The 23,908-nt window shown below is 41.1% G+C and overlaps 1 protein-coding gene across 4 annotated transcripts; it reads right to left on the bottom strand.

The window, feature by feature from the left end:
* Positions 1-507: 507 nt before the first annotated feature.
* On the bottom strand, positions 508-22,383 carry dcaf6 (ddb1 and cul4 associated factor 6). Of its 4 annotated transcripts, none has more exons than XM_041056535.1 (21): positions 21,989-22,382; positions 16,697-16,758; positions 15,432-15,524; positions 14,476-14,661; positions 14,247-14,360; positions 12,776-12,911; positions 11,751-11,962; positions 9,847-9,940; positions 9,377-9,496; positions 8,337-8,690; positions 7,853-8,029; positions 6,027-6,086; positions 4,940-5,132; positions 4,449-4,549; positions 3,590-3,956; positions 3,364-3,405; positions 2,574-2,712; positions 1,942-2,098; positions 1,750-1,838; positions 1,295-1,400; positions 508-1,119 (listed from the first exon to the last, which is right to left on the bottom strand). In XM_041056535.1, the coding sequence occupies exons 1-21, from the start codon at positions 22,083-22,085 to the stop codon at positions 1,061-1,063; spliced, it is 2,958 nt and encodes a 985-aa protein (XP_040912469.1). In that variant the 5' UTR covers positions 22,086-22,382; the 3' UTR covers positions 508-1,060. The 4 variants fall into 4 exon arrangements, with proteins under 4 accessions (XP_040912469.1, XP_040912468.1, XP_040912472.1 ...); XM_041056534.1 differs by having other exon boundaries at positions 7,847-8,029; positions 21,989-22,381; XM_041056538.1 differs by lacking the exon at positions 7,853-8,029 and having other exon boundaries at positions 21,989-22,383.
* Between the last annotated feature and the right edge of the window lie 1,525 nt (positions 22,384-23,908).

Raw genomic sequence — 23,908 nt, 5'->3', positions numbered from 1 at the left:
CCAACATGACAGTGACTCCAAACACACTGCAAAAACCACACAAGAGATTTTAAAGAAGAAAAAAAAAGTAGAAAGCCACGACCTGGCCAAATATGTCCCCCTGACTTGAATCCAGTAGAAAAGTACTTTAAAGTGGGAGGTAGAGCAACACAACCCCTCCCACAGAGATCAGCTGAAAGGAATCATTTGTGAAGGAAGGCAGAACATTGATATTACATAATCCACAGATTTGCGCAAGACTGATATCATCCATGCCCAGGAGGATGAATCTGTCATCAAAATTCCGACTTTTGTTGCAGCTGGCTCCTAAATGTGGACAGTTCATTATAGTTCAATGAATCCAAAATTTGTTTTGCGAATTATTTTACATAATTCTTTGTGAGCTTATGAATGGGATTTATGATTACTTGAGATTTAGTAATAATGACCAGGGGTCAGTTTGTTTGACTGTTGAGTAGACACCATTAGCTTTTATCTTCCAGAAAATTGCAGACATCTTTGAGATGCTTTTTAGCTTTATTTTTTTCTCCAAATTCTGTAAAATATTCTGATTTAGTGACATGACCCTTTGAGGAGAACCACAACTTTGTTGTTTTTTTTTTTTTCTCTTCAACAACAAAACAAAACTATTCTCCAGGTTCGTTTTACTCAAAGTCCTTGTTTCACATGCGTAACTGCCGGAGCAGCACATCAACATTTCTTAGCTTTGTGCTACAAATTCAAAATGTCACACGTTAACACTGATCGAGGCTCACTCTCTCCTAACAAAATTATATTGCACTTCACATCCTTGCGCACCACCCACCATTATTCTCACACTTATTATATATATCTACTGCCGTCCTTTTCTTTTGCATTCACACAGATGTAGTTTATCCTCATACAGAAACACCAGTAAGAAAGTCATCTTAAAAAAAACACAGGGGGGCTAGAAATTATACTGATTTTCAAAAGGAAGTATTCTACACTATACTTGTACAAATCTCAGTTTTGTTTTGTTTTTTTCAAGTGATATAGAGCAAGAAGAAATTGTGTTTTCTTAAAATAAAATGCCAGCGGCCTACTGCTCGTCCTCATTTTCTTGGCCCGAACCTTCAGAGCGATCGCCTTCTAGTCGATCTGGAAGACGGAAATGACAGATGTTACAGAGAGGGACGGGGGGGACACAAACGAGCACCACACAAAGTCCTGAGAAAAGCACAGCAAGTAAACAGAGTCTGTACCATAAAAGGCACAAATATTCAAATGATTTGCATTGAAAAAAAAAAAACAAAAAAAACACGTATGTGTGTACCTGATCTGATGTGATTAAGGGAGGCCAACATTCGGAGCATGAAAGAGGCTGGGACTGTGATGGTGTTTCTCGTTTCCTCTAGCATCAGCTCGTTCCGAGTTATTACCTTGAAAGAGGAGGAGGAAGCCGGAGGGAAAAAAGTGTGTAAATAAAAAGCATGAAGGAACTTCATTAGGCAGTGACTAATCTAATGACAGTCCTGGTTTGCTGTAAGAAAGGAGGCTTGGACCTCTGGTACTTCACTGCTCATTATTTAAAAAAAAAAAAAAAAAAAACCCAAAACAAAACGGTAGCTACAACAAATAATCATTTCTATTGGTGAAGAAGAGCTGGGTGCATTACTCCTGTGTGTTAAATACAGAAACCCAGGATCCTGATGTGACTAAAATACAATCAGCTCTACAAACACTCAAAAACCATCGGCTCTCTTCTCTGATTTCTGTGATCTCCCGTACCTCATCTGCGAGGACTCTGTTGAAAGATGGCGACTCTTCCAGCGGAGACCAAATTTTGATATCATAGTCTATCCCTGAAGAAGCCAGAACTGAAACAGACCAGAAAATGAACCAATTAATGTAGCAAACAACACGGTCACAGCACCTTGGTAATGGAAGGATACATGTGGGAGGATCTGGGGTGGGACTGACTGGGGTCGTAGGGGTGCGGCTGCAGGCAGTTGACCACATGGTTGTCGGCCTCGAGCAGCATAAGGTGCTCTGCAGTGTGTCTGTCCCAGATGAAGATGTGGCCGCAATCTGAGCCGCTCATCACAAAGTTGTTGCCCCAGAAACACGACTCCTTTATCTACACATAAAAGAAATAAAAACCACCTTCAATTTTTAAACCACTGACTGTTAAAGGAGTAGTTCAAGATTGTACATTAATACATGAGAAGACTGGCACATTTAAGACTAGAGACAGGCAAACTGCTAACCTCTGTCTGAAGTTCACAAATCCACTTTTAGTCTCTCTGAAGCTCACAAATCAACACTTGTCCTACTTGTTTAATTCATACACAAACGAAAATGTCAAAATGACAATTTGTGTTTTCAGAAGGAGTTTCCTGCCAAACTATTTCCATACAACCATCTGCCCAGAACTTCATGCAGCGTCTCTGACTACAGGCCAAACCTGCTAACTTAACAGTGAGGACAAGAGTCCAGGAAGACACTGTGCCCAAGCCTGTGAAACAGGGAGTTACATGCTGTAACGTAATCTGCCTTTTCCCCAAAATGTTGACATCTTCCTTTGAGAGACTCTCATGCAGTCTGAGATTTACCATTGTCCTGGAGTTGCGGTGGCCCTTGTAGACCATTTTGACTGAGGGCCTCCTGATATTCTGGGTCTCGCTCTCCTCCATCTCCCTTCTTTCTTTCCTCCTGCGAAACAGCTCCTGGATACGAGCTGCCGCTGAGCGTCTGACAAACACAGAAAGAACAGACTCATGTAAACGTTAAACACACAATAAGTCAAGAAAAGACAGATGACCTCATGCTGTCATTGATGCTTATGAACTCCATGCGTTGAATTTATGCTGGACCGATCTTTTCAACCAATAACAAGCTTTGTAAAACAAACTCCAAGCCAGGAAGCAGCCACTCGAAAAAAAGCAAAACACCTTCTTGCTGTGTCAAAACTAAGTTAAGCCATTAACACTGTTATGCAAAGCTTTGTCCGTTCGCTACAAGACAATGGTGTCACCAAATTCAGTCAGACACACACTAGTTCATGTTGATACGTTTTTTTCAGAAAGGTCCAACAAAGAAAATTAAAGCTTTACATTGTTCGGCTCCTCTCCATCAGGGTGTCATGCACCTTTCGTCATTCACGCTCATTTTTCACCTCTCTTTGGTAGAACATCTTCAAAATGCACACACCGTCTGTGGGCGTCAGTACTCACATGCACTACAGTTAGCTCTGTGTGTATTAGTTTTTTTTTTGTGTGTGAGTGAAATGATCAAACAGAAAACCGTTACCTTCATACTACACACTGTTGGGTTTTAATGCTTTGCTGCATGTCACACACCTGATAGGTTAGATGCTTTTAGTGGCCAGTGGAAAGACTTTACCTGATCATCCTATCTCCTACTGCAGATCCTCTGGTATTAAATCTATATTTGTAGTAAAACAGTCAATGGCAGGGGGATCACAAAAAAAAACCCCAATCAGTTTACCCACCCGATAAAGGTGAGCAACATTTGGATCTAAGAAATAATAACCTGCATTCAAACACATGAGGGTGTTTTTTTGCTTGTAGCATGTGAAGAAATAGGAGCAAAATCTTGTCTAACATACCTCTGTCCCTGTCCTCTGAGCCTGGCTGATGGGATGAGGATTGGATCATCGTCGCTGTCATCAGAGTCCTGGTTGCCCCGTGCAGGCTGACTCTGGCCCTCCCACTCTGGTAGGAGAGGGCCTCTCCCACAGTGGCCCTCCATCTCTGCCGTGGGTTCCGCTCTCCTGCAGCCTCCTGACGTGTCCTGTGTACCCTCCGGCTGACTCTTCTCCAGCGGCGAGGACACCACGCTGTCCCCCTCAGAGGAGCCCTCTGCCGGGGCCGTTGCAGACGAGCTGCTGGAGGCACCGGAGCAGGAGGCGTCACAGGGGGGCAGCTCCGTGGAGGCGGCCGGCAAAGTCTGCTTCCTCTGGGAGTCAGAGGGAGCTGAGGGGAAACGCACATTAATACATGGAAGAAATTACTACTGTATTTTTGAGGGTAAAGAAAACTTGTACAGCCACCATCTCACCCTCCTTAAATAAGAAGGCTGTCAAAACCATTTAAACCACTAACATCTACCACATCTTGATCTAGATTTACCCTTTCGCTTCACCCAGTTTTTTCTTTTCACTAATTAATCTATTTCTACTGTTTTTATTTTTCCTTCTTGTATTGTACTGCCTTTTCCCAGTGTGACACTTGATGACACTGTTAAGATTTTTCATATACTGAACTTTATATGAGGAAAAAGGTGTATTTAAAAAAAAAAAATTTTTAAAAAAGGAAAAAATTGTCCACTTCTGACCACAACCAACCACTGTCATCAGTGATGCAGTTTGTCTCATGTTAAACAGGTTTTTACTCGCACTTTTACTCTAAATTTTATTCGATGTGAGATTCAGGGCAGTTTTCATGATGATGAGTGAGACGACTCACCTTGTTCTGACACTGAACTCTCCGTCGACAGACTCTCTTTGCTCTGCACGGTCTCAGATGTTTTGGGAGCTGCGCTGCCCATAGAGCTGGAGGTGCTGCTCCTACAGAGGAAAGAAAACAGTGAATGAATCCATCATATCTCTAAGGCTTCAGCTACATGGTTTACATTTGTTTTTAATTGCTGCTCAATAAAGAATTCATTGTACAAAGCTGATGTTGTGTCTGTATCTGCCACATATATATTTTCATGCACAGAAAAATTCAGAGAGCTTTTTTATTGTTTAGTTTTTGGTCAGTTATGCCTGATATTTAATGTAAACTTTCACTTTGGTTTCTTCTCAGTATTAGTTATTAGGCAGCCTCTGGATGGTCCATTATCATGTTTCTGAATCCATTCAAGGTGTATGAACAACAATATTTCTAACAGACCGTCACACTGATTTCAGAGATTCAGTGGACTTTTCTCCCTCACTGCTCAGGTGATCACTCACCACTCATCAGTGAAGTCCAGCTTGATGGTGCTGGTGGTGGTTCCCTCTGAGCTGTAGTGTAGGCTGAGAACCGGCTCTGCTGCGCTGGGTCGACCGGCGCCAGTCGTGGTGCTGGAGGAGGTGGGAGCGCTGCTGGTGGTGGCTGGTGCAGGTACAGATTCATCAGGAGGTGAACCTGCAGCTTCAGCTCCTCCTGAGAGTGGAGAGGAAGACACAGGCAAAGAACACAAGATGGATTTATGAGTATGGCAGAAAAATACAGGCTGTTCTGCTTAACTTTATCATTTTGAATTGAAAAATTATAACTGAGCAGTTTTTCCTGTTGTTCACAGCATGTAATCGTTTTGTAAAAGCACACAGGAAACGTGCAACCGCCTGTTGCATCACTTCCCATTGATTAATAGCGCTGAACAGAGATGGGAACATGCAGCAGATATTAACAGAGCAGACGAAGGTGGACACACTGTGACAGACACACATCGCAAGAAGACAGGAACAAACAAGTCAAAGACCCTGAAGGATCATTACACACACAAAGTGTTAGAGATTTTTTTTTTTTTACTTAAACAAATTACTTCCCAATCAAGACTGATGACAGGAATATTTGTGTAATATCAAGAATAACCGGGGCACTGTGTTTGGGAAGCATGTTTCATGTTGAGTTATAAAGTGTCAACTTTCATTTTTGGGTCCCTTGTATTAATGTGAGTGGAAACACCTCACAAACAGATAACTCAATCTCAGGTTTGGAAGTCATGATGGATATCTATACCACTGAAATAGAAACTTGTTTTAAAGAAATGTGATCTCATTCCAATTCTAAAATTATTATTTTTATTATTATTATCCTTCAGTCCAAGTAGCAGTACCTTGGATCAGATAGATGTGCTGTGTCTATCTGCAGGCACTTGAATGTACATGTGGACAGATTATGGCAAAGTGAAGCAGTGGATAGAGAGACAAAGTATAAGTATGAAAAGAATGGAGGACAGACAGTGGAGAGGTTCAGGAAGGGGAAAAGTGTTTCTGAGGGACGGTGAAGAAGACAAAGCAAGAGGCAGGGTGAGGGTGGGGGGAGAGGACGCACCCTGCTGTTCATCAAGAGTCATGGATCCCAGCTGTTTGTTTACCACAGACGAGGGGGAATCTGGAACACAAATGAGACCGACTAAACATCGGACACACAGGTCAAACCTGAGGGCTCACACAGTCAATGAGCACGAGGGTTAAAAACTTCAATGTCACAAAATATTAAAAAAAAAACAAAAAAAACAAACAAAAAAACAATCCAAGGCCAAGCAGGAGGAGCTGTAAAAATCAGCCAAAGGAAACAAAAAAAGCTTCATCTGATATCAGGATCAGGATCAATTCACGTACTGCAGGTGCAGCTTCAGGTTGAACACGCAAATTGAGCATCTGAGATTAGTAAATCCGAACCAAAATCAAACATGCTTACTACTACTAATGAATGTTTTATTCCTGTGATGTTATATAAGCTGAGAAACCACAACCATCAAGATTTTCTTATTCTATGATGAAAGATAACAATACGACAGCAAATATAAACCTTGTCATAAAATTCTGCTTGCTCCAAACAGTCCGCAACGTATTTTTTACATTAGAATAAATTAGTAAACAAAACTATTCTCTGCTCTTCCTCTGTGAGGCCTGGTTTTAACTTAAACACATACAAACAAGGAATGACTCTTTATTCTGTGAGTGAGTGAGTAAACAATGTGTCCACTAAAGCCCCTTTCGGACAGAAGAGCTCATTTCATGAGCGCGATGGCAATTTTACACTTCAATCTCATGTCCAAATAAGTGCCTGAGTCACTTTCACGTAAAAACACCAACTATGTCAGACCTGGTAGCATTTCAGTAACACATTCAACACCGGTTTGAATTTAATGCTGTCATCGAGCAGCACTCGTTAAAACACCCAGAGAGAAGCAGAGACTTCTCTTCTTATGTAATAGACGTATCACTTCATTATCATTTCCTGCAGTTTTTAAAACCAGGAAACACTGTGAATGAGTCACTGGGGCGACTGTTTCTCCATTTGTGGTGTATCACAAAAATCCTCATACCAGCACTGCTGCAATTAGGATTTAAATTAGAGTCCCAGCCTAACATCTTGTCATTCTATGCCTGTGCACTGTCGGACATGAAAAAAATAAGGCAGCTGAATTTGGTCTCTAGTAAATGATGAAAGTCGTACAAGTGGATTCACTTTGAGAAGTGGCGGTGAGCATCCCTCAACCTCACAATGCTCATTAATTGAGGCTCCACCTGCAAAAGAAATTTTATGCCAATAAAAGTACTGGGCAAGCATTGTGGCTCTTTCTTTGGAGTTTCTGTCACGTCATCACTTTAACAGACAGGTAAACACATACGAGATCCATGTCTAAAAAGGGCTTTAGTTATGATTCTCAGGTTGAAGTGAGATCAAACCAAAGTGAATCAAGTCCTGTGTTGTGTGTGAACAACCATACGAGCCATGAGGATGCCAAAGCACAACTTCAAACTGCGGCTGGTGCCACTCCAGCAAGAGAGTTTGCAGGTGAAAACTCAAGCAGCAAGTGGAGTGATGGAGTGAGAGCGTCAGTGAGTGAGGGGCTGAGCAAACATAGGAGAGCAGGTACAGTGGCAGCTGCAGAGGTTAATAAGTACAAGGTGCATTATTGGAATATGGAAAGAGGATCACTGTGGGATTAGTGGTCAGTTCTGGCAAGACCGGGTCTCTGTGGAGCCTGACTGTCTCTACAAACAGACATGTCTGCTTTGCCTACATAGCAGGGAAGGGTTGGATGGCGAGGGCAGGGGGGGGGGGGGGGGGGGCCCAGGCGAACAGCCCGTGTATGGAGGGTGGGGTGCTGCGGGGGTGGGGAGCTCGGAGGGGAGGGTAACCTGTACAGGGTTGCGTCTCAGCAGCAGCAGCAGAGGTAGCAGCTCTTTGTGACTGTCTCTCAGGGGCTGCAGAGGAGGAAGAAGGGGCCGCTCGCTGACCCTGTCCTGGGGGGTCGGCCAGCCGAAGTAACCTCTGCAAACGTCTACACACTAAACTTATGGGCAGCCGGTGAGGACCGTACTCTGACAAAGAGGCAGAGGAAGAGAGGGAGAGTGAATGCACGATTAGAAGACTTGAGGAGGGGAGGAGGATGTGACGAGCAGAGAGAGAGTCAGGCACAAAAAAAAAAACAAAAAAAAACAACAACAAGGAAGGGGAGGAGGACAAGAGGATGCTGAAAGGAGAAAAGAGTGAAGTGAGGCTGCTGCTCGAGTGGAGTGGCTCCAAGAAATACACACATTCATACACAGGGTCCACTGAGTTCACCCTCCACATACTAAACAGAAAAGAAAACATATACACTGTGCCAAAGACAGACTGTGTTTTTACCAGAGAGTGCAGGTTCTGAGGTGGGCGTGGCCGTCGGCGTTGGGGTCCCGGTCGTGTCAGCCTGACTCCTCTGCTCTGAGTCAGGAGAGGAGGTGAGGGGAGAGGAGGAAGGGGCTGAACTCTCCACTGATGAGGAGCTGGAAGGAGGAGGTGCTGTGACTGTTGATGATGACCCTGAGGAGGAAGAGGAAGTGGATTTAGGCATGGGGGCGGCGTCGGCGGCAGCAGCAGGACCAGCAGGTACCTCTGGAGTGTCTGTCCCCACAGGCCTCTCGGGGGCACTGGACTCCTGACTGGAGTCTCCTGCAGGGGCAGCTGGAGGATTTGACGCACCCTCTGGGCGGGCAGCGGTTCCTGACAACAAGAACATTGACAGATATTTGGTGTTGACTAAGACTGTACTCAGCACTGTTGGTCACATACACACTTTTCTTTTAGCTGAACCATCAGCCAGGGCTGCTTAGCAAGTCTTAGCAAGATGGACTAATGAATTGTAAGCACACTAAGCTTGAATAAAATCTGACACAAAAAGTCAGACTTTACAGACTTTTCCCCTTCTCCATGCACAATGGAAGCAGGTGAAGCTGCGCTAGTCATGGTCATGACACATAGACCTAATAAACAAGTAGTTAATTTGACTACAATCTAATTTGATCATCTGCCTTTATCTCTCCTATGAAGAATCCTGAAACATTTAGTACTCAACCTGCTCCAACCTGCTCCCTGGCACAGTTTATAGCATATTACATCAGGGCTGCAACTAATTATTATTTTGCAATTGATTAATCTGCCAATTATTTTCCCGATTTACCTTTCTGTCTAGAAAGATTGTAAGAGAATAGTTTCATAAAGCCCTACAGCCGAAAACCACAACATGTTCAATTTACTGTCAAATAAGTTAAAGAAAAGCAGCAAATGCTCACAGCTGAGAGGATGAAATATATGAATGTTTTTGATAGAAAAAATGATTTAAACGATTCATTGATTATTCACTGACTAAGACTGAAAGTACAGTGTGTCAGTCCCAGCTGAAGCCTCACCTCTGGGTCGCGCCTGTGGTCGGGTTCCTCTGCTGCTCTGAGCTTCGCTGGCTTCTTCAAACCAACGAGACAACATGTCGGACATGCGTTGCATCAGAGATACATTTGGACTCTGTTCCCCTACAGGAGTGAAGGAAAAAGATGGTGTTAACTATACACACTAGTTTAAAAAAAAAAAAAAAAAAAAAAAAAAAAAATGCAATTTCAAGTAGGAGGATGCTGCAACATTTGGACGACACAGTAAACAGATATTTGGATTAAGAGCTGGTGGAGACTTGAGACCAAGACAAAACATTGTGAATACTGGAAACACGACTCCAAAAATCTAAGGGCCAGATTTAACAATAAATTCTTAACACTTAGGAGGCCTTATGAAATTGTCTCAGGGGCCATATCAGTAATTTCAGACTTCTGCTTTAAACTAAACAAGCAGGAGCTCATACATGTCAGCTGCGGTACTGTGATCTTACCATCTCTCTCTCTCTCACTCTCAGGACGAGCTCGGGGTCCAGTGTCAGACCAGTCACCTCGTAGACGGAGGCGCTTCACTGGGGGCTGCCTCAGCTGTGGAAACACACACACACACACGCACCCACGGAAAGATTTGCAGTTTGTCAGTCAAAGCATGGTCAAAAATAGCTCCGCTGCCAAAGCAAAACACTGCTCGTCTCTGTCAGTGTCCTCTTTAAAGTGCCCCCTCCCCTTTGGCTGCACGACTGAGGTTGCCTTCACTTTCCAGTCCCCTGGCCCTCTCTGCAGGGCAACAGGCCGAGAGCCAGAAATAGAAAAGGGGGGTCTTAGAGCAGGGACTATCAACTGCTTTACTTAGGAAATGTCATCAGGTCTGGACATGGGCTGAAGGTGGTGAAAAGGGGCAGAGGATGAAAGAGATAGCAGAATAAACGAGAGAGAAAGGGACCCTGAACAAATTGTGTCACAGGTGGAGGAAAGGGAGGGAAGGGTAAAGAGCCTTTACTTGGCTGACCAACCCCCCACCCCCCTCAGCCTGAACTATTTTGGAGGATAGAGGAACACTGCCTGTGTCGATCGCTGTATTTGGAAAGGAATGTGTGTAGTGGTTGCATCTCGACACAGCTGAACTCGCCACAAGGCTTTGAAACACTGGCACCATGATCCAGCACATTCAGTCACACGTGAGGCCGAGTGCTCGCACTTCAGTTTATCTGAGGTCCAGCTTTTCAGGTTGTTCATTTATCTGACTTCCAAACTAAGTATTCAACCAAGAAGAAAAGCACTCATGTTTGAGATTTGATTTTGCTAATAATTCCATCATGTTTTTCTTTCTTTATCACTGTATTTCTTCCCCTCTCCTCCATCCTCCTTGTCTTGGTTTTTCAGGGTCATTTACTCCCCTCACTGCACTGCATCAGCCAGTACAGATTTAGCACTGATATCTGCAGTGCTCTCAGAGAAGCAGACAGCAACAACAAGGTCTGCTTTGTTTACAACGAACAATCCTTTCCACCCCCCCCAAATAAAATCATCACTGTCTGCATGGAAGACTTTGAGTGACCACATGTGCTTATGTTTATCTTTTACGGTACACATACAAGTAGTAAGAGTTAGGAACAGCTTCAGCCTCTGAGCTACGCAAGGTTTTATGATTTTAATGTGGAGCATATGGGACAGCAGGCATCACTGTTTAAGGATAGAGGCTCTACCTGCTCAAACAGTCCTCATCTGGAGGGGACAGTGCAGCCTGTCTGCAAATTGGAACTAGAAACCTCAAGTGTTTCTAGTTCCGGCCTCTCAATTTGTTGGTTTTCTTTGTTTCATACCATATCAAATTGAATATTTTTGGGTTGAGCAAAGGATTTTTGTAAAGAGATTTGAAGATGTAACCTCAGATTCTCAGAACGTGATGGATGTCTTGGGCATGGATCACTATGTTTTTAGCCAGGCTAGCTGCATAGCTCTTGGGATGGTAGTGTTGCTCAATCCAGGGCTTTGGTCCAAACTGAATCATCATTTACTGAACGGATTCACATGAAATTAAATATTAGCAAATATTAGCATGCTAGCACACTAAACTCAGATAAAACTTAAAGTCAGGGAATCAAAGTGATTATAATTATTCAAATAGTTGCTGAGACACTTCACTCAAAAAGTGTCAACCTCATCAGTCACCTGCCATTAGTCATTAGGATTAATCCTCTGGGCACCACGGGTGTTCGTATAAAATTTCATGGCTATCCCTCCAATAGTTGTTGAGATATTCCAGTGAAACAGATCTAAAATTACCATCCGCAGAGCCAGGCTGCTCGCGTGGTTAAAAACACACAGTTCCTGTCAGGACTCATGTGACATGTGATGTTACGAGATCCGCGTGACTCGAGTCTTCCTGTGCCCTCACCTCCTCCCTTCTCTCCTCAGACGGGCCCTTTAGCTCTCGGGCCTGGTCATCTTTGGGATCGAACAGGTAGATATAATCGGAGGAGTAGCTGACCAGCACCTCCTGACCATCCTCGCTGTAACAGAGAGACGTCACCCTGCACGACTTGTTGGACAGGTGAGCAGGAACAAAACGAACGCACATGCCCGTCGTCCCCCGGCCCATGTAGTTTCCTGAGGATGAGAAAGAGCTTTACAGTGCCAGCTGGATTGATGGGATTCTTACAGTACTCATAAACATGCCTTTGACTGCTCCTAATGCTGCTATCCTCAAAACTAAGTTCCTCACAAAGGTTGACAGCATTCTTTGCCTCTGAAAGTGAAGATATCAGCAACAATAGATGCTTTTTTTTAAAGCTGGTATCTCGACAGAGCTGAACTCACCACGAGGCTTTAAAACACAAGCACCATCCAGCTCATTCAGACACACTTGAGGACACTTCAAAGGCACATCCATACATCCATACATCCATACACACACACACACACGCTGCTGTGTTATGAACCATCAAGACATCTAAGATCATCTGCACCAGGTCTGGAGAAGTAGCGTTCAGTTTTTTAGCTCCACATCCCAGAAAACTTGAGCTTTAGCTGCATTTTGTATACGACTGATGCTCTATAAATAAAGTTTATACTCTATTCTAGCTGTAAGAAGCATTTCAGAGGAAGAGGATAATGTCATATTCATGTACACATCTAACAATAGACAGCTCCCACAGGAGTCCAGGCACAGCACAGCGGGATGGGACCAAAAACCCAGAGAGAATCCCTCCAGGTCTGCCTCATTACCTTCATCTGTCACCTTGACTTATTAATAACTGCTGATAGCTGCAAAGGCACAGTGTGAAGACACTCTGCCAACAAAATCAAAATAAAGGTGAAGTTTAACGCACATTGTCTTTTATTAATATGTGAAGCTCCTTTTTCTCTCTCACGAACATCTGCAGTGATTTAGGAATTTTAAAGTATTACAGGAAGGTTTACCTGTCGCTCTAGTGCCCAACATGCGTCTGTCGTAGATTCGCACTGAGCTGTCAGAGCAGCCCACGGCCAGATAATACGGCACCAGTGGAGAAATGGATATAGAGGTCGCTGCTCTCCGACAGTTTATCAGGATGTCCTGAAACCAAAGCAAACGCAATGTGGTGAAGAACTAACATATAAAGCCAACATATTTCTTCTCGGTAATGCTAAAAGCTGTACCTTGATGATTAGCTGTACCTTTGATTATTAACAAATAATCAAAATACAGAGGTGCATCCAGATAAATTTAATTAAATCCAATACAACAGTCCTGCTGTAAATCCTCCCTTCATGAAGTTTATAATGTTCAGTTTTTGTTTTAGGTAATGCTGAACTGATATTTATACAGAGAAGTGTTTCTGATGTTTTCAATGTGGGTGTATCAAAGAAACACTTCTCAGTATAATGCAACACAATTTAACAGCAGCACAATCTTCATCCTCCAAAATGACCATGCAGTCGAATGAACACCTCTCTAAAACAGTTTCAATAAAAACATTATAACCTTCATGACGGAGGATTTATTGCAGGGCTGTTGTATTAGACTAGATTATTTTTAGCTAGATGTACCTAATAAACTGCCAACAGAGAGTATATGTAAGAATAGACATGCTGCAGTTGCAACAGTTAAGTCTATCTGCGCAATTCAGAAAAATGATCTTCACTTCAGAATTATATTTTTCCAGCTGTGAGCGGTTCACAAGTAACACTGACATGTTGAAGGATAATTAAGAGAGGGAGGTAACAGAGTCTGGTAAAACTGTACTGAAAGTTTTAAGGTCACAGGTACTGATCTCCAGCATGAAATACGAGAAGATGCAACACAATCTGGGATGGCACAGTCTCCCTCTTACACACACACGCACACAGCCATCCATCAGCCACTCAGCTCCCTCTGATGCAGACTGGCCTGAAGCCAAGAAAACTGTTTTCTGAGTTACTCCAGAGACAGAAAGCTGTTTGTGACGAGAGCAGTGCGGAGGATAAACACATTGCAAAAATGGGGCAGATGAAATCTTCAAAATCAACTCCAGCTATCAATCAAAAATACAAAAGATAAAATGAAATAAACAAAAGGATACAGCAAGAACTTAGTTCAGAAACATGTTGACAAAAAATTACATTCGTATGAATCCTGGCTCATTTTATCTGAAATTAGACAAATTTTGGATTTTAGAAAAAAACAAACAAAAAAAAAAACAAAATTAAGTAATTCAAGCAATCAAAGTTATTTATGACCTACTATTATAAACTTTATTTTATTGCTAAAAATTACAGCCAATCACCTGTAACAAACCAAATATTTTCATCTGCAATGTGCCTGTTTTTACAAACAATAACAAATGTATTCTCCAGTTAACAAGTAAACATATATTAGTGATAAAGAGACCCCAACCACAACATCAGAAGAAGAAAAGAAATATCACCGTACATCTTTGCAGTCTTCTTTAGTGCAGCTCGTCTTTGTGCGAAGATCAAACCATCGCACTGTGCCGTCCTCCCCACATGACAGAAACGTGTAGGGGTCATTTGGTACTGTCATAATCTGGCAAAGCAGGAAAAAAAAACAAACAAACAGAAGGCAGAAGATGTGAGTGAGAGATATGTTATTTCTACACAGGTTCTGTGATATGCTGACTAACGTTGCTCTGGTTCAGTACCTCATAAGCTGTGCCATAATGGCAGGTGAACTGACACTGCCTGTTGTACTCAGGACTCTTCTCGGTATGAGTGTAGTAGATGATGCCGTCTCCGGAGCAGGAGATGATCTCCTGATCATTGGTGTGGGGCATGAACTTTGCGCTGAAGATATTTGCCCGATGACCTGAACGTATGGATTTCTTGACCTGAAGACGCAAAGCAAAAAACACATGGCTGTTTACAGGGAAGGTCTGCCAGGAGACGAACGAAGAAAGCAATTCATGAATGTAAAAACTACACCATCCTCCCAGAACTTGAGCCTGACCTACACATATCCATGGAGGGGAAATACTTATGCTCTGATTTTAGCTGCAATGTGTCTGTTTTCCCCCAAAACAAATTCAGAAAAAAGGTAGGTGCTCCATGTGTTCTTCAGCATGAAACAATTACTGGAGCACCACCGAAATGTTCAAGACATGAGGTCATTCTTCCACTTCTTTTGTAACCTGCCATTATCTGTGAATTTGCTTTGAGGGAAACAAATACAGCAATATCCATTTCAACCCTTATAATGGAACATACAACACTGGATGTACAAATCACCCACATAACAGTTACATCCGAGAAATAAACAAGCACCATTTGTCCCTTTAGTGTCTGCTAAGGCAACTGAGAGCATGTGTTAGTAGGTTCGGGGTTTGAAATTTTGGTTTTTCTACATAGTACCCAAAAAAATAAATTAATTAATTAACAAAAACAACACATTTCAACTTTTTAGAAAAAGACCCCCAGTGCTTCCAATATAACTGAGATACTAGTGGTCAAGTGCCAAATTAAGCTGTGAAAAATGACCACTGTTTCCACTGTACACTTATTGTTTACTCATAGACAGCAATTCTTTTCTATTTATGTTGTTCCTACATAAATAAAATCAGATATTTAAAGTGGAACACTGTATAACTTAGTTTAGACCTACCTTCTTGTTGTACGGGTTCGTAATAACCAAAAAGGTATCGTCTGACCCCGACAGGATGTATTCTCCTGTGTCGTTCCAGGATATAGTGTTGACCTGCGGAGGGATAACAGCCTCGAGTCAGAGAAGACAGAAATATTTACACTGCAGTTTACATGCAAACTGAAACACTTGTAACCGTTGCTTAATCAAATCGCTGACTGACAGAAAATTAATTAACAGCTATTTTGACAATCAATTCCTTAAGTAACTTATGAAACTAAAAATTTTCTTTCAGCTTTCTTCATTTTATCTAAATAAACAATTTGAGGACATCACTTTTTCACAATCTTCTTGTGTTTTACTTAGGCTAAACCATTGCCAGGACACCCAATGAGAGGTCACAAAATGAATCTAGGGGGTTGAGAGATATTGTCAAGGGCGTAAAAAGAGAAATGCTAAATTTTCCTCCATAAAGTACATTTAATGTGGATTTAAACATGTACATTGTGACAAAGGGTTACGAGCAGAAAAAGGCTGGGTGCAACAGGTCTAAACGATCAATTCAAAGCTAGAGGTGTAATCAACAAGAAAATTCATGTGTTGTTCGAGTCCAACCACGTTCATTAACATTTAATTAACTAAAACTACCGTCAAATTGTGGTCACAGTTTACTTGACCGTAATCCATCAGAGGTTCTAAAGTAGAACAGGGTGCAGATCATCCGCTCTGCTGTTTCGATGTCACTCTGCGGATCAGTATTTCATCAACATCTGCTTGCGAAGCCTCGTTCAGTGTTGCATTACAACACCGATGCTCATCACCGACACAGAATTACTCTGCTGCAGTGACGATACACTCAGGATGGGTGAGACTCCCACATTTTGCTCATTGATAGATTAAGTAAGGTTCTGACTGACGTACCTAAGACTTGACTGAATTCATTTCTCATCTGTCAAATCAAATGAGACATACGCAACCAATGAGTCAAGCACAGCTTTCCCAAGGCCCCGTTCTTGCACGCCGACTTAAAGCATCTCCAGAGCAGGAAACTCCAGAGACATCAGAGACTCAACTCATTCACCTCTGACATGTGAGGTGATGTTGTGGAGGTCCAGGGCACCTCATCTAAGGGAGCCTCATTGGCCCAAGCTCAATCGATATACTCTTTCGAAGGTCTATTTACAACCTCTGACGTCTGAACTGGTGACATTATTATGAGGTCACAGAGTAAGTTCGAGCTTTAGCACTGTTATAAGAGCAGATCCACAGATATATGGGGCACTTACACAGCCATCATGTACATTCAGCGTCGCTTCAAGTTTAAGCCTCTGGACAAATTCTCTTCTACCTGTGAAGAGAGAAAAGTGCAAGTTGTGAAAGAGCGTCATGTCATGTTTTATAGCTTTTCGGGTATCATGTTTGACACCTTTCTATCCATCTATAAGACTACGTCCTAGTATAAAATGTCACAGATCGCATATCTTTTCAGTATTTCCTCACTTTCACTCAATTATATATTTAAAAAAGAAAAATATAATTTAATTTTAAAAAAAAACTGTACTTTTTACTTCTGTACTTTGTGCAACAGTTCATACCAAAGAGGTCATAAAGTGCTATTAGTAACGATTAGTAAGATTTGATTTCAGGTTCATTTAGTGGACATCTTTCTGCCATTTCATGATGAGAGATAAATATTTTCTCTGTAGAACATCAGACCATAAAACACACAAGTTAGTGACAGTGACTCAATTGTGCAGAAAAACAACTATATGCTGATCTCGCATTCACTGTGAATGAATTCGATTCAGGATGACGGTATAACTTCTGTAAGTCACGATGATTTTTGGATTTCTTTCTTCATCTGAACAAGTAATAATGAAGACCTGTGGGAAACTATACCCAACCAACTGGCATTAAAGGAAGTTAAACATCAAGTGCAACAGTGTCCTGGTTTCAAGTCTCAACCCGGTGTTTGATCATGTTCAGGACACGGTGTTGAAATGGGAGCAAGAGAAACTTAGTAATTAGTCTCCATCTTTACATGATTCTAACAGTAACCAGGTTTCTGATCATCTGTTCACAGTCTTTGCTTCGCACCACTTCAGCCACTACGTTCTGTACAAACAAAGAATGATTAGGTGTTTACATGTCACAGTATCCTGGTTTCTATCAGACAGCTCCAATTTCCAGGATAAGGCCTTATTCGGGTTTCTGAAGCCAGGATGCACAGAACCAGGATGATACTTAAACGCCAATCATAACCAGGACAGCAGCGAGCATTTAATTGCGCTCTCTGCGACTGACGGACTGGCTCTAAGTTAGGGCTGAACGATTTTAGGAAAAGATCTCATTTCTGGCAGATTTCGATTTGATTCACGATTTTTCTTCAAATCAAGCTTCAGTGCAAATACCATTACTCAAACGCAAGAATGAAAACTAAAGTTAAGAATTGATTTGAAACGTATTTCAGAAACATGCATGTACATTCTATTTAGTCTTTGAACAATGGCAGTTTTTTTTCTAGGCTTTTCACCGGACTTTTCCGTCATGCAGATGCCTGTGGTGATTTTTCAAGTGCCGGTATAAATTGGTTGCGTTTCCGCTGGATGTTGCAACTTTAGCGCGACAGTTTTTTTTTTGCACAGTACCTGTTTCTGGTGCAGGTCTGCAGCCTCAAACCCGAAATACTCCCAAATGACCAACGTGCTGTTTTTATTGGGGATTAAATCCCGCAACTCCGCTTCTGGTCCAGCTGAAGCCATTTCAGAAATTAAGGAGCAGGTGCAGCAGGTTACACTGATTGCGTTAGCCTGACCTGTCCACGAGCAGCATGCCGCTTCTGATTGGTGAACTTGGCAGGTAGGGAGACTGCATGCATGTGTAAAAAAGTTGATACGACAAATCCTGGGTCAGGAGCACTGCACATGATCGCGTTGTCTGAAATTGCAATTTCGATCAGAAAGCGATAAATCGTTCAGCTCTACTCTAAGTTCAACCTGAAACTGTGGTGTCCATCCCAGTTTCTCACAGTCCAATGTCTTGTTTTGTCCAAACACCAAACATATTCACTTTAATTTGATATAAAACAGAGAAAACGAGAAATCATTATATATGAAAGCCAACATTAAAAATTATTCAGCTATCAAAATAGTTGCAAATTGTTTTTCGAACGACTGACTAAACTAGTAATTGACTAAGAGGGAAGGAAAACAAAACAAAGTGGAAAATGAATAGCTAGAAGTTTTAATGTTCAGTAATTGTAAAATATTTGTAATAGTTTTCATCCCTTTTAAGTCTGTGTCCCAAATCCATGCCACGCACTAATTCTAAGCAGGTTTTGTGGTATAGTGTGGTCACAATGTGAAGTGATCAAAGGGCAGATTAAAAAAAATATACTGAATGTGCTGTTGACAATAGGCAGCTGCAATGCAATATTAAATATTACATATTTGAAAAAAAAAAAACCAAAACATTTTGCTGGCATTTTAAAGTCACAGTCTGACTGATGCCCAACAATCTCCTGTCAATGTAAAATGGTTAAGTGTGATGATTTCTTGTATACTAACTGCTACTGTACTGATACTGTTATGATTAGTATGGGACAAAACAAATACATTCGGACTGGGACACAGCGACAGTGTCCTCTGTGAGACAGGGGTGATAAATGTTCTTCACTGCACACGTGTTCACCCTGCTAAAGATCTTTTACTCCTTTAAATGATCGGCTGAAGAAGCCATCTTTCTTCATTCCGTGTGGTTAATGTAGTTTTTCTTTTCTGAATGATTAATCAAACACAGATCAGTTGCAAAAGCTGCAGTAAGAGTTGCTCTAGCTTTGCCTTGTGGGCAGACAGGTCTCTTCTGCTGCCAGGTGCCTTATATCCAACTTGCTCTGGCAGGTTTTAGTAGCGCTGCAGGGATTGTTCTCTGCCACTGGAGGCCTGAATTCAGAGTGGTTCATGTAATTCACAGTCATGGCCTCTTCTGAAGCTCCAGATCACAAGGACTAATATTAAAGCCACATATTAAAGTTTTGGCCTAATATTCTAAAAATAATAATAAATAATTTTTCACTTATAATCAGACTGCTCCCACAAGACGTTTCCCTTTTGATGTGTCCATCTATTATTACATGTTGTGTTGTAATGTCTTGTGTATAATGTGCTTGACACTTCTCGTTTAAAAAGTTAATTACAACAAATATACTATTTACTAACTTACTGGCGGGACTGTAGACATGTTAGATGAAGATGGGAATGTGAATATTGTTGCAGAGGCTATGTAATGTCACACTGCAACAAATGATTATTTTCACTATCAGTGAATCTGCTTTTTTGTGGATAAATCCATTAATTCTGATTAAAATGCTCATGACACTTTCCCAGAGCAATAATCAATTTATAAGAGTGTAAAACAAACAAAAGCAGCAAATATGTTTGGACTGGAAAAGTTTGAACCGCCAAATGTTTGACATTTATCAAAATTATCTGATATCAAAACAGTTAGATTAATTTTAACTAATAGATTCACTGATGAATTGTATTCCAATGTGACAACACATAGCCTGTATTTGGCCAGATATACACTAAAATAAAACTCAGACATGCCAAATAAATGCATTTTGTTGTTTTGTTTCTGGTTTAACCATGCATCCACGTCAATGTTGTTTTTCTACATGTCTGTCTCTACTGTCTTGTTTTTGTTTTGCTCCTTCCTCATCTGAGTTTCTGAGTCTCCCATCACCTTGTAAAACTGCCCCCAATGTCAATAATAACTCCTTCATCTTTCATTTAAAGTCCTACAGCATCTACTAAATGATTAAATGTATATTGCAATGAGTAAATGCAATTTTCCTTGACCTTCCCGGAAGTTTCTGCGTTGGAATGTAATACAGACCACTTCTTGTCACCCCCCTTCATAGAACTAAATATAACTTACAAGAGCTCTGACCCACACACCACTGCATGTATCCTCTACCCATACACAACAACAGCTCAAAGCATATCTCAGTCAAGCTAAATACAGCACTGACTAAACCTCAGCGGCCCCTGCCCCACCTCTACAGGCTTGTAAATCTTCATACAGCCACTGTCAGGTGCTGACTTTTTGACAGGACACACTGCAGACAAGTCTTATAAACCTTTCTGCCTGTGCCGGCAGTACTCTCCTCTGTTTACTCTGCGGACCCTGCTCTTCTTACATGCTGTTCTCTCACAGCCAATACAGAGCAAAAAAAGACTGATTTACATCCAGACGTTTCTCCAGTGAGAACTATATCCACAGGAAAAATCTGTGTTATAGCGTTGGCCTGGATCATAGTGCATTAATAAAAAAAAAACAGAACTGTATAAATCTTTTTAAAGGTTGTGGGACAAATAATTTAACATGTTTTCTACTTCTGTGACAATTTCAACACAGTACAGCACCGTGATACTTTTTTAAAAAAAATTCTAATTAATGAAAAATGGAATGCAGTTCATATAATGTATTTTAAAAGTCATTAGGTTTGCCATTACTAAGATCTATTACTGCACTGCATGTTGTGCTGTTCTTTAAGGTTATTAAGATTATTTCCAGTTTGGATACAAGACTTGGACTTAAACCACATGGCATCTTTCCACGATGAAACACAGGCTATGAATCACTCAAGGAACACAATATATTGACAAACGGTCTTGTTTATACCTGGTAGGACAAATAATCAATGTCAATATATCATGATCTGGTGAGACTAGTTCAATGCTTTGCAGTGTTGTACAAGTTTACTGACACCAGATATCACTGTTTCTATTAGAGGTTTGAATTGTGTACATGTTTTTTTTCTTCAATTGTCTTAATTCTGTGGCTGATCAGTGTTTATTGCTGTGAGTAATTTTTTAATTGTTGAGAATTTGAACTCTTTGTTGTGAATGATTTCCTTTCTATTGTCAAAAATTCCTGCTAAACTGAAGGCACTTTACAATGCTTTAAGCCTTCATAAAAGCATTACACGATTTATCCCTGGTTTTGCTCCATTATTATAATTATTTAATTATTTATTTTATCATTTCAGAGCTACACCTCAGAGTTCAGTTAAATAAGTATAAGGTAATGTTGCCTGCAGATGGTTGTTTTGCTGTATATCACCTCTCTGCACAAAAATCTGTGAATGCACAGAAACCACATCTGTGCTACAATTCGTGCGCAAACTAGTTTAATCTCTTAAAGAGGATATAAATATGATGTTGTTCTAGCTATAACCGCGCAGAGCTGCACAATTATGGGTTATACATAACACTTAATCCCATCTACCCAGTGCATTAGCCCTGGACTCTCGCATCTCTTCTTTTACAGAAGTAAATTAAATTTACATGCGGTTACTCTGGACGGCTCTGACTTTGCAAGAAGGAGCAGCAGCTCTCTGTCATTAAGAAGAAAGCTCGGAGGCTTGGGGCACAGCCATGTTGGGTTTAGCTGTCAGTTCATCTGATCACAGCCTGCAAAGGAGTTGTCTGTTAAAGACAATGATGAAATTATGCATTTTCTTGTAATCCCGTCTACGTAACCGCTAGCATCAACGACGCTTGTTTTGTTCTTACCTAAATAGTTGGTCCTGATGGTGTTAGGCTCGCTGTATCCAATTAAGCGTTTATTTACATCCCAAACCAGGTTGCCAGAGCAGGACATTGTGACCATATGTGGCTTTTAATTAACAATAACATTGAAACTAAGCTAGCCGTCCCCTGTTTATGTCGCCTTTCCACTAACGTTGCTCCGGTTTTGCCATCGGGCTCAGTCCCCCGTCTGTCGGGACAGTGCTAACGTTAGCTAGCTGCGACGCTCAGCGTTTGCATTGCCGGTAGAAAGACTCGCTCCGGTCCTGTCTCCGCGGTTCTGCTGAGTTTACGCAGACTATACCCCTGCTCTCTGGGCTGTGAACTGTCCGTGCTGCTAGTCTAGCCTGGTTTATTTCTCCTAGCAGACAGCGGTCAGCTGTGTCCAAACAACGCGATAACAGAGGGACGTTCGTTTCATGACGCCGAAGAGCTGTCGGGGCGGAGTGTTTCCAGAAATGTTTGAAAGTCACGGGGCCCACCTTTGCTGGAAAATGTTTACATTTTTTAAAAATATAATTTGCCACAGAATAAACAGTTTGGGTTTTTTAGTTGTTGTTTTTTTTTTACCTCTCATTTAATCTTGCTTAGATTATTAAATTAGATTGAAGATTAAACAATATCAAAGATGTATGGCCAGACTGACCTACAGGATTCCGGGGCAAAAATGAGCAGACTGAATGCATAAATTTCATGATGTTTCATCTGATGTTTCTTAAGAATTTACTGAGAATTTACTGTCACACTCAAGCTAGTTAACACAGTAAGCCTCCAACTATCGGACCCTAGCTATGGAATCTCACATAAATAAAGTTTACTTGCTGTATTTACAGGGAATGGCTCTGACATTGCAAGAAGGTGCAAAGAAAGTTTGTTTTGTAGATAGCTTGGAATATGACTGACTTGGGGCATTGTTATATTGGATTGCCACTTGGTTTTAATCCAGCATTGTATTGGTGTAAACCAGCTGGATGGTTTACACCAGGCAGTCATGGAGCAGCACTTAATATTTTATGTTTGTGGTGGAAATCGGTAACAATTTCAATTCAGAAAAAAAATCTGCATCTGAGGCTTTTGAGCCCCTTGCCCACTTTGTACATTTAGTAATCCAGATGTGCTGAAAGACACTACTGTGTTGCTGGAAAATACTAAGTCATAGATTTTTAATCAGTCTCACATGGTGTGAATCAATTATTCAGCTAAACATAGATTTAGGGGGCCTTGCAACTGCACATTTCCTTTTCATGTGGTGTGGTTTCATTTAGCATGAGGAAAAAATAAATTATTATTACTATTACATTAAAGTAGTATGTAAATGCAAAACTTTTACTGATAAAAAAAATCAGTTTTTAAGCTATAAAGACAAAAGTGTTAAACAGTTAATTGGAAATTAAATCATATATGTGAAAATATAAGAAGGGAAAAAAGGCACAAACGAGGAATAAAAGGATATATATATATATATATATATATATGTTGAAAGGATAAAGGTCGATTACATTCTCGGTGTTTTTAAAACAATAATAATGATGTATTGTGTACATATTATTTTTCAATTTGTGCCATTTTAGAGAGGGGGCAGAGTAAACACAGCTACTCTGTGGAAAAGATGTTGCCATCAAAACCAGTCATTTGCAACAAAATTCAACAAAATACATTTTTGGATTTTTACAGCCAAACTATGTTTTAATTAATAGTTGTAAAGTCTGTTTGTAACGTTAATTTATTTTTTTTTTCTGTAAAAAATTGTTAATTTGTACCCACCCAGTTGAGGTATGGCGGGCGAGAAAACTAACAATACTGTTTGAACCAATCATTTTGTGTTTCTGACCAGGTGGGCCAATGAGAATAGAGGAAATTGTGACCTCCGCCCCTCGCGTGGTAGGTTGCGCTAAACAGAAAGTC

The sequence above is a fragment of the Toxotes jaculatrix genome, chromosome 15, assembly GCF_017976425.1.
Source record: "Toxotes jaculatrix isolate fToxJac2 chromosome 15, fToxJac2.pri, whole genome shotgun sequence".
Lineage (NCBI taxonomy): Eukaryota > Metazoa > Chordata > Actinopteri > Toxotidae > Toxotes > Toxotes jaculatrix.
The sequence above is the reverse complement of the archived record's forward strand: the minus strand, read 5'-3'. Positions and strand labels throughout refer to the sequence as shown.

Bases quoted from the DNA above. Each gene is read 5' to 3' on its own strand.
- dcaf6 (XM_041056534.1), bottom strand. From the start codon at position 22,085: ATGGTCACAATGTCCTGCTCTGGCAACCTGGTTTGGGATGTAAATAAA. The intron at 2,713-3,363 runs GTAAAGTCTTTC...TGTGTTTGTCAG, and splicing joins GTAGGAGATAGGATGATCAG to ACGCTCAGCGGCAGCTCGTA. The intron at 1,839-1,941 runs GTCAGTCCCACC...GGTCTGTTTCAG, and splicing joins GCCGCACCCCTACGACCCCA to TTCTGGCTTCTTCAGGGATA.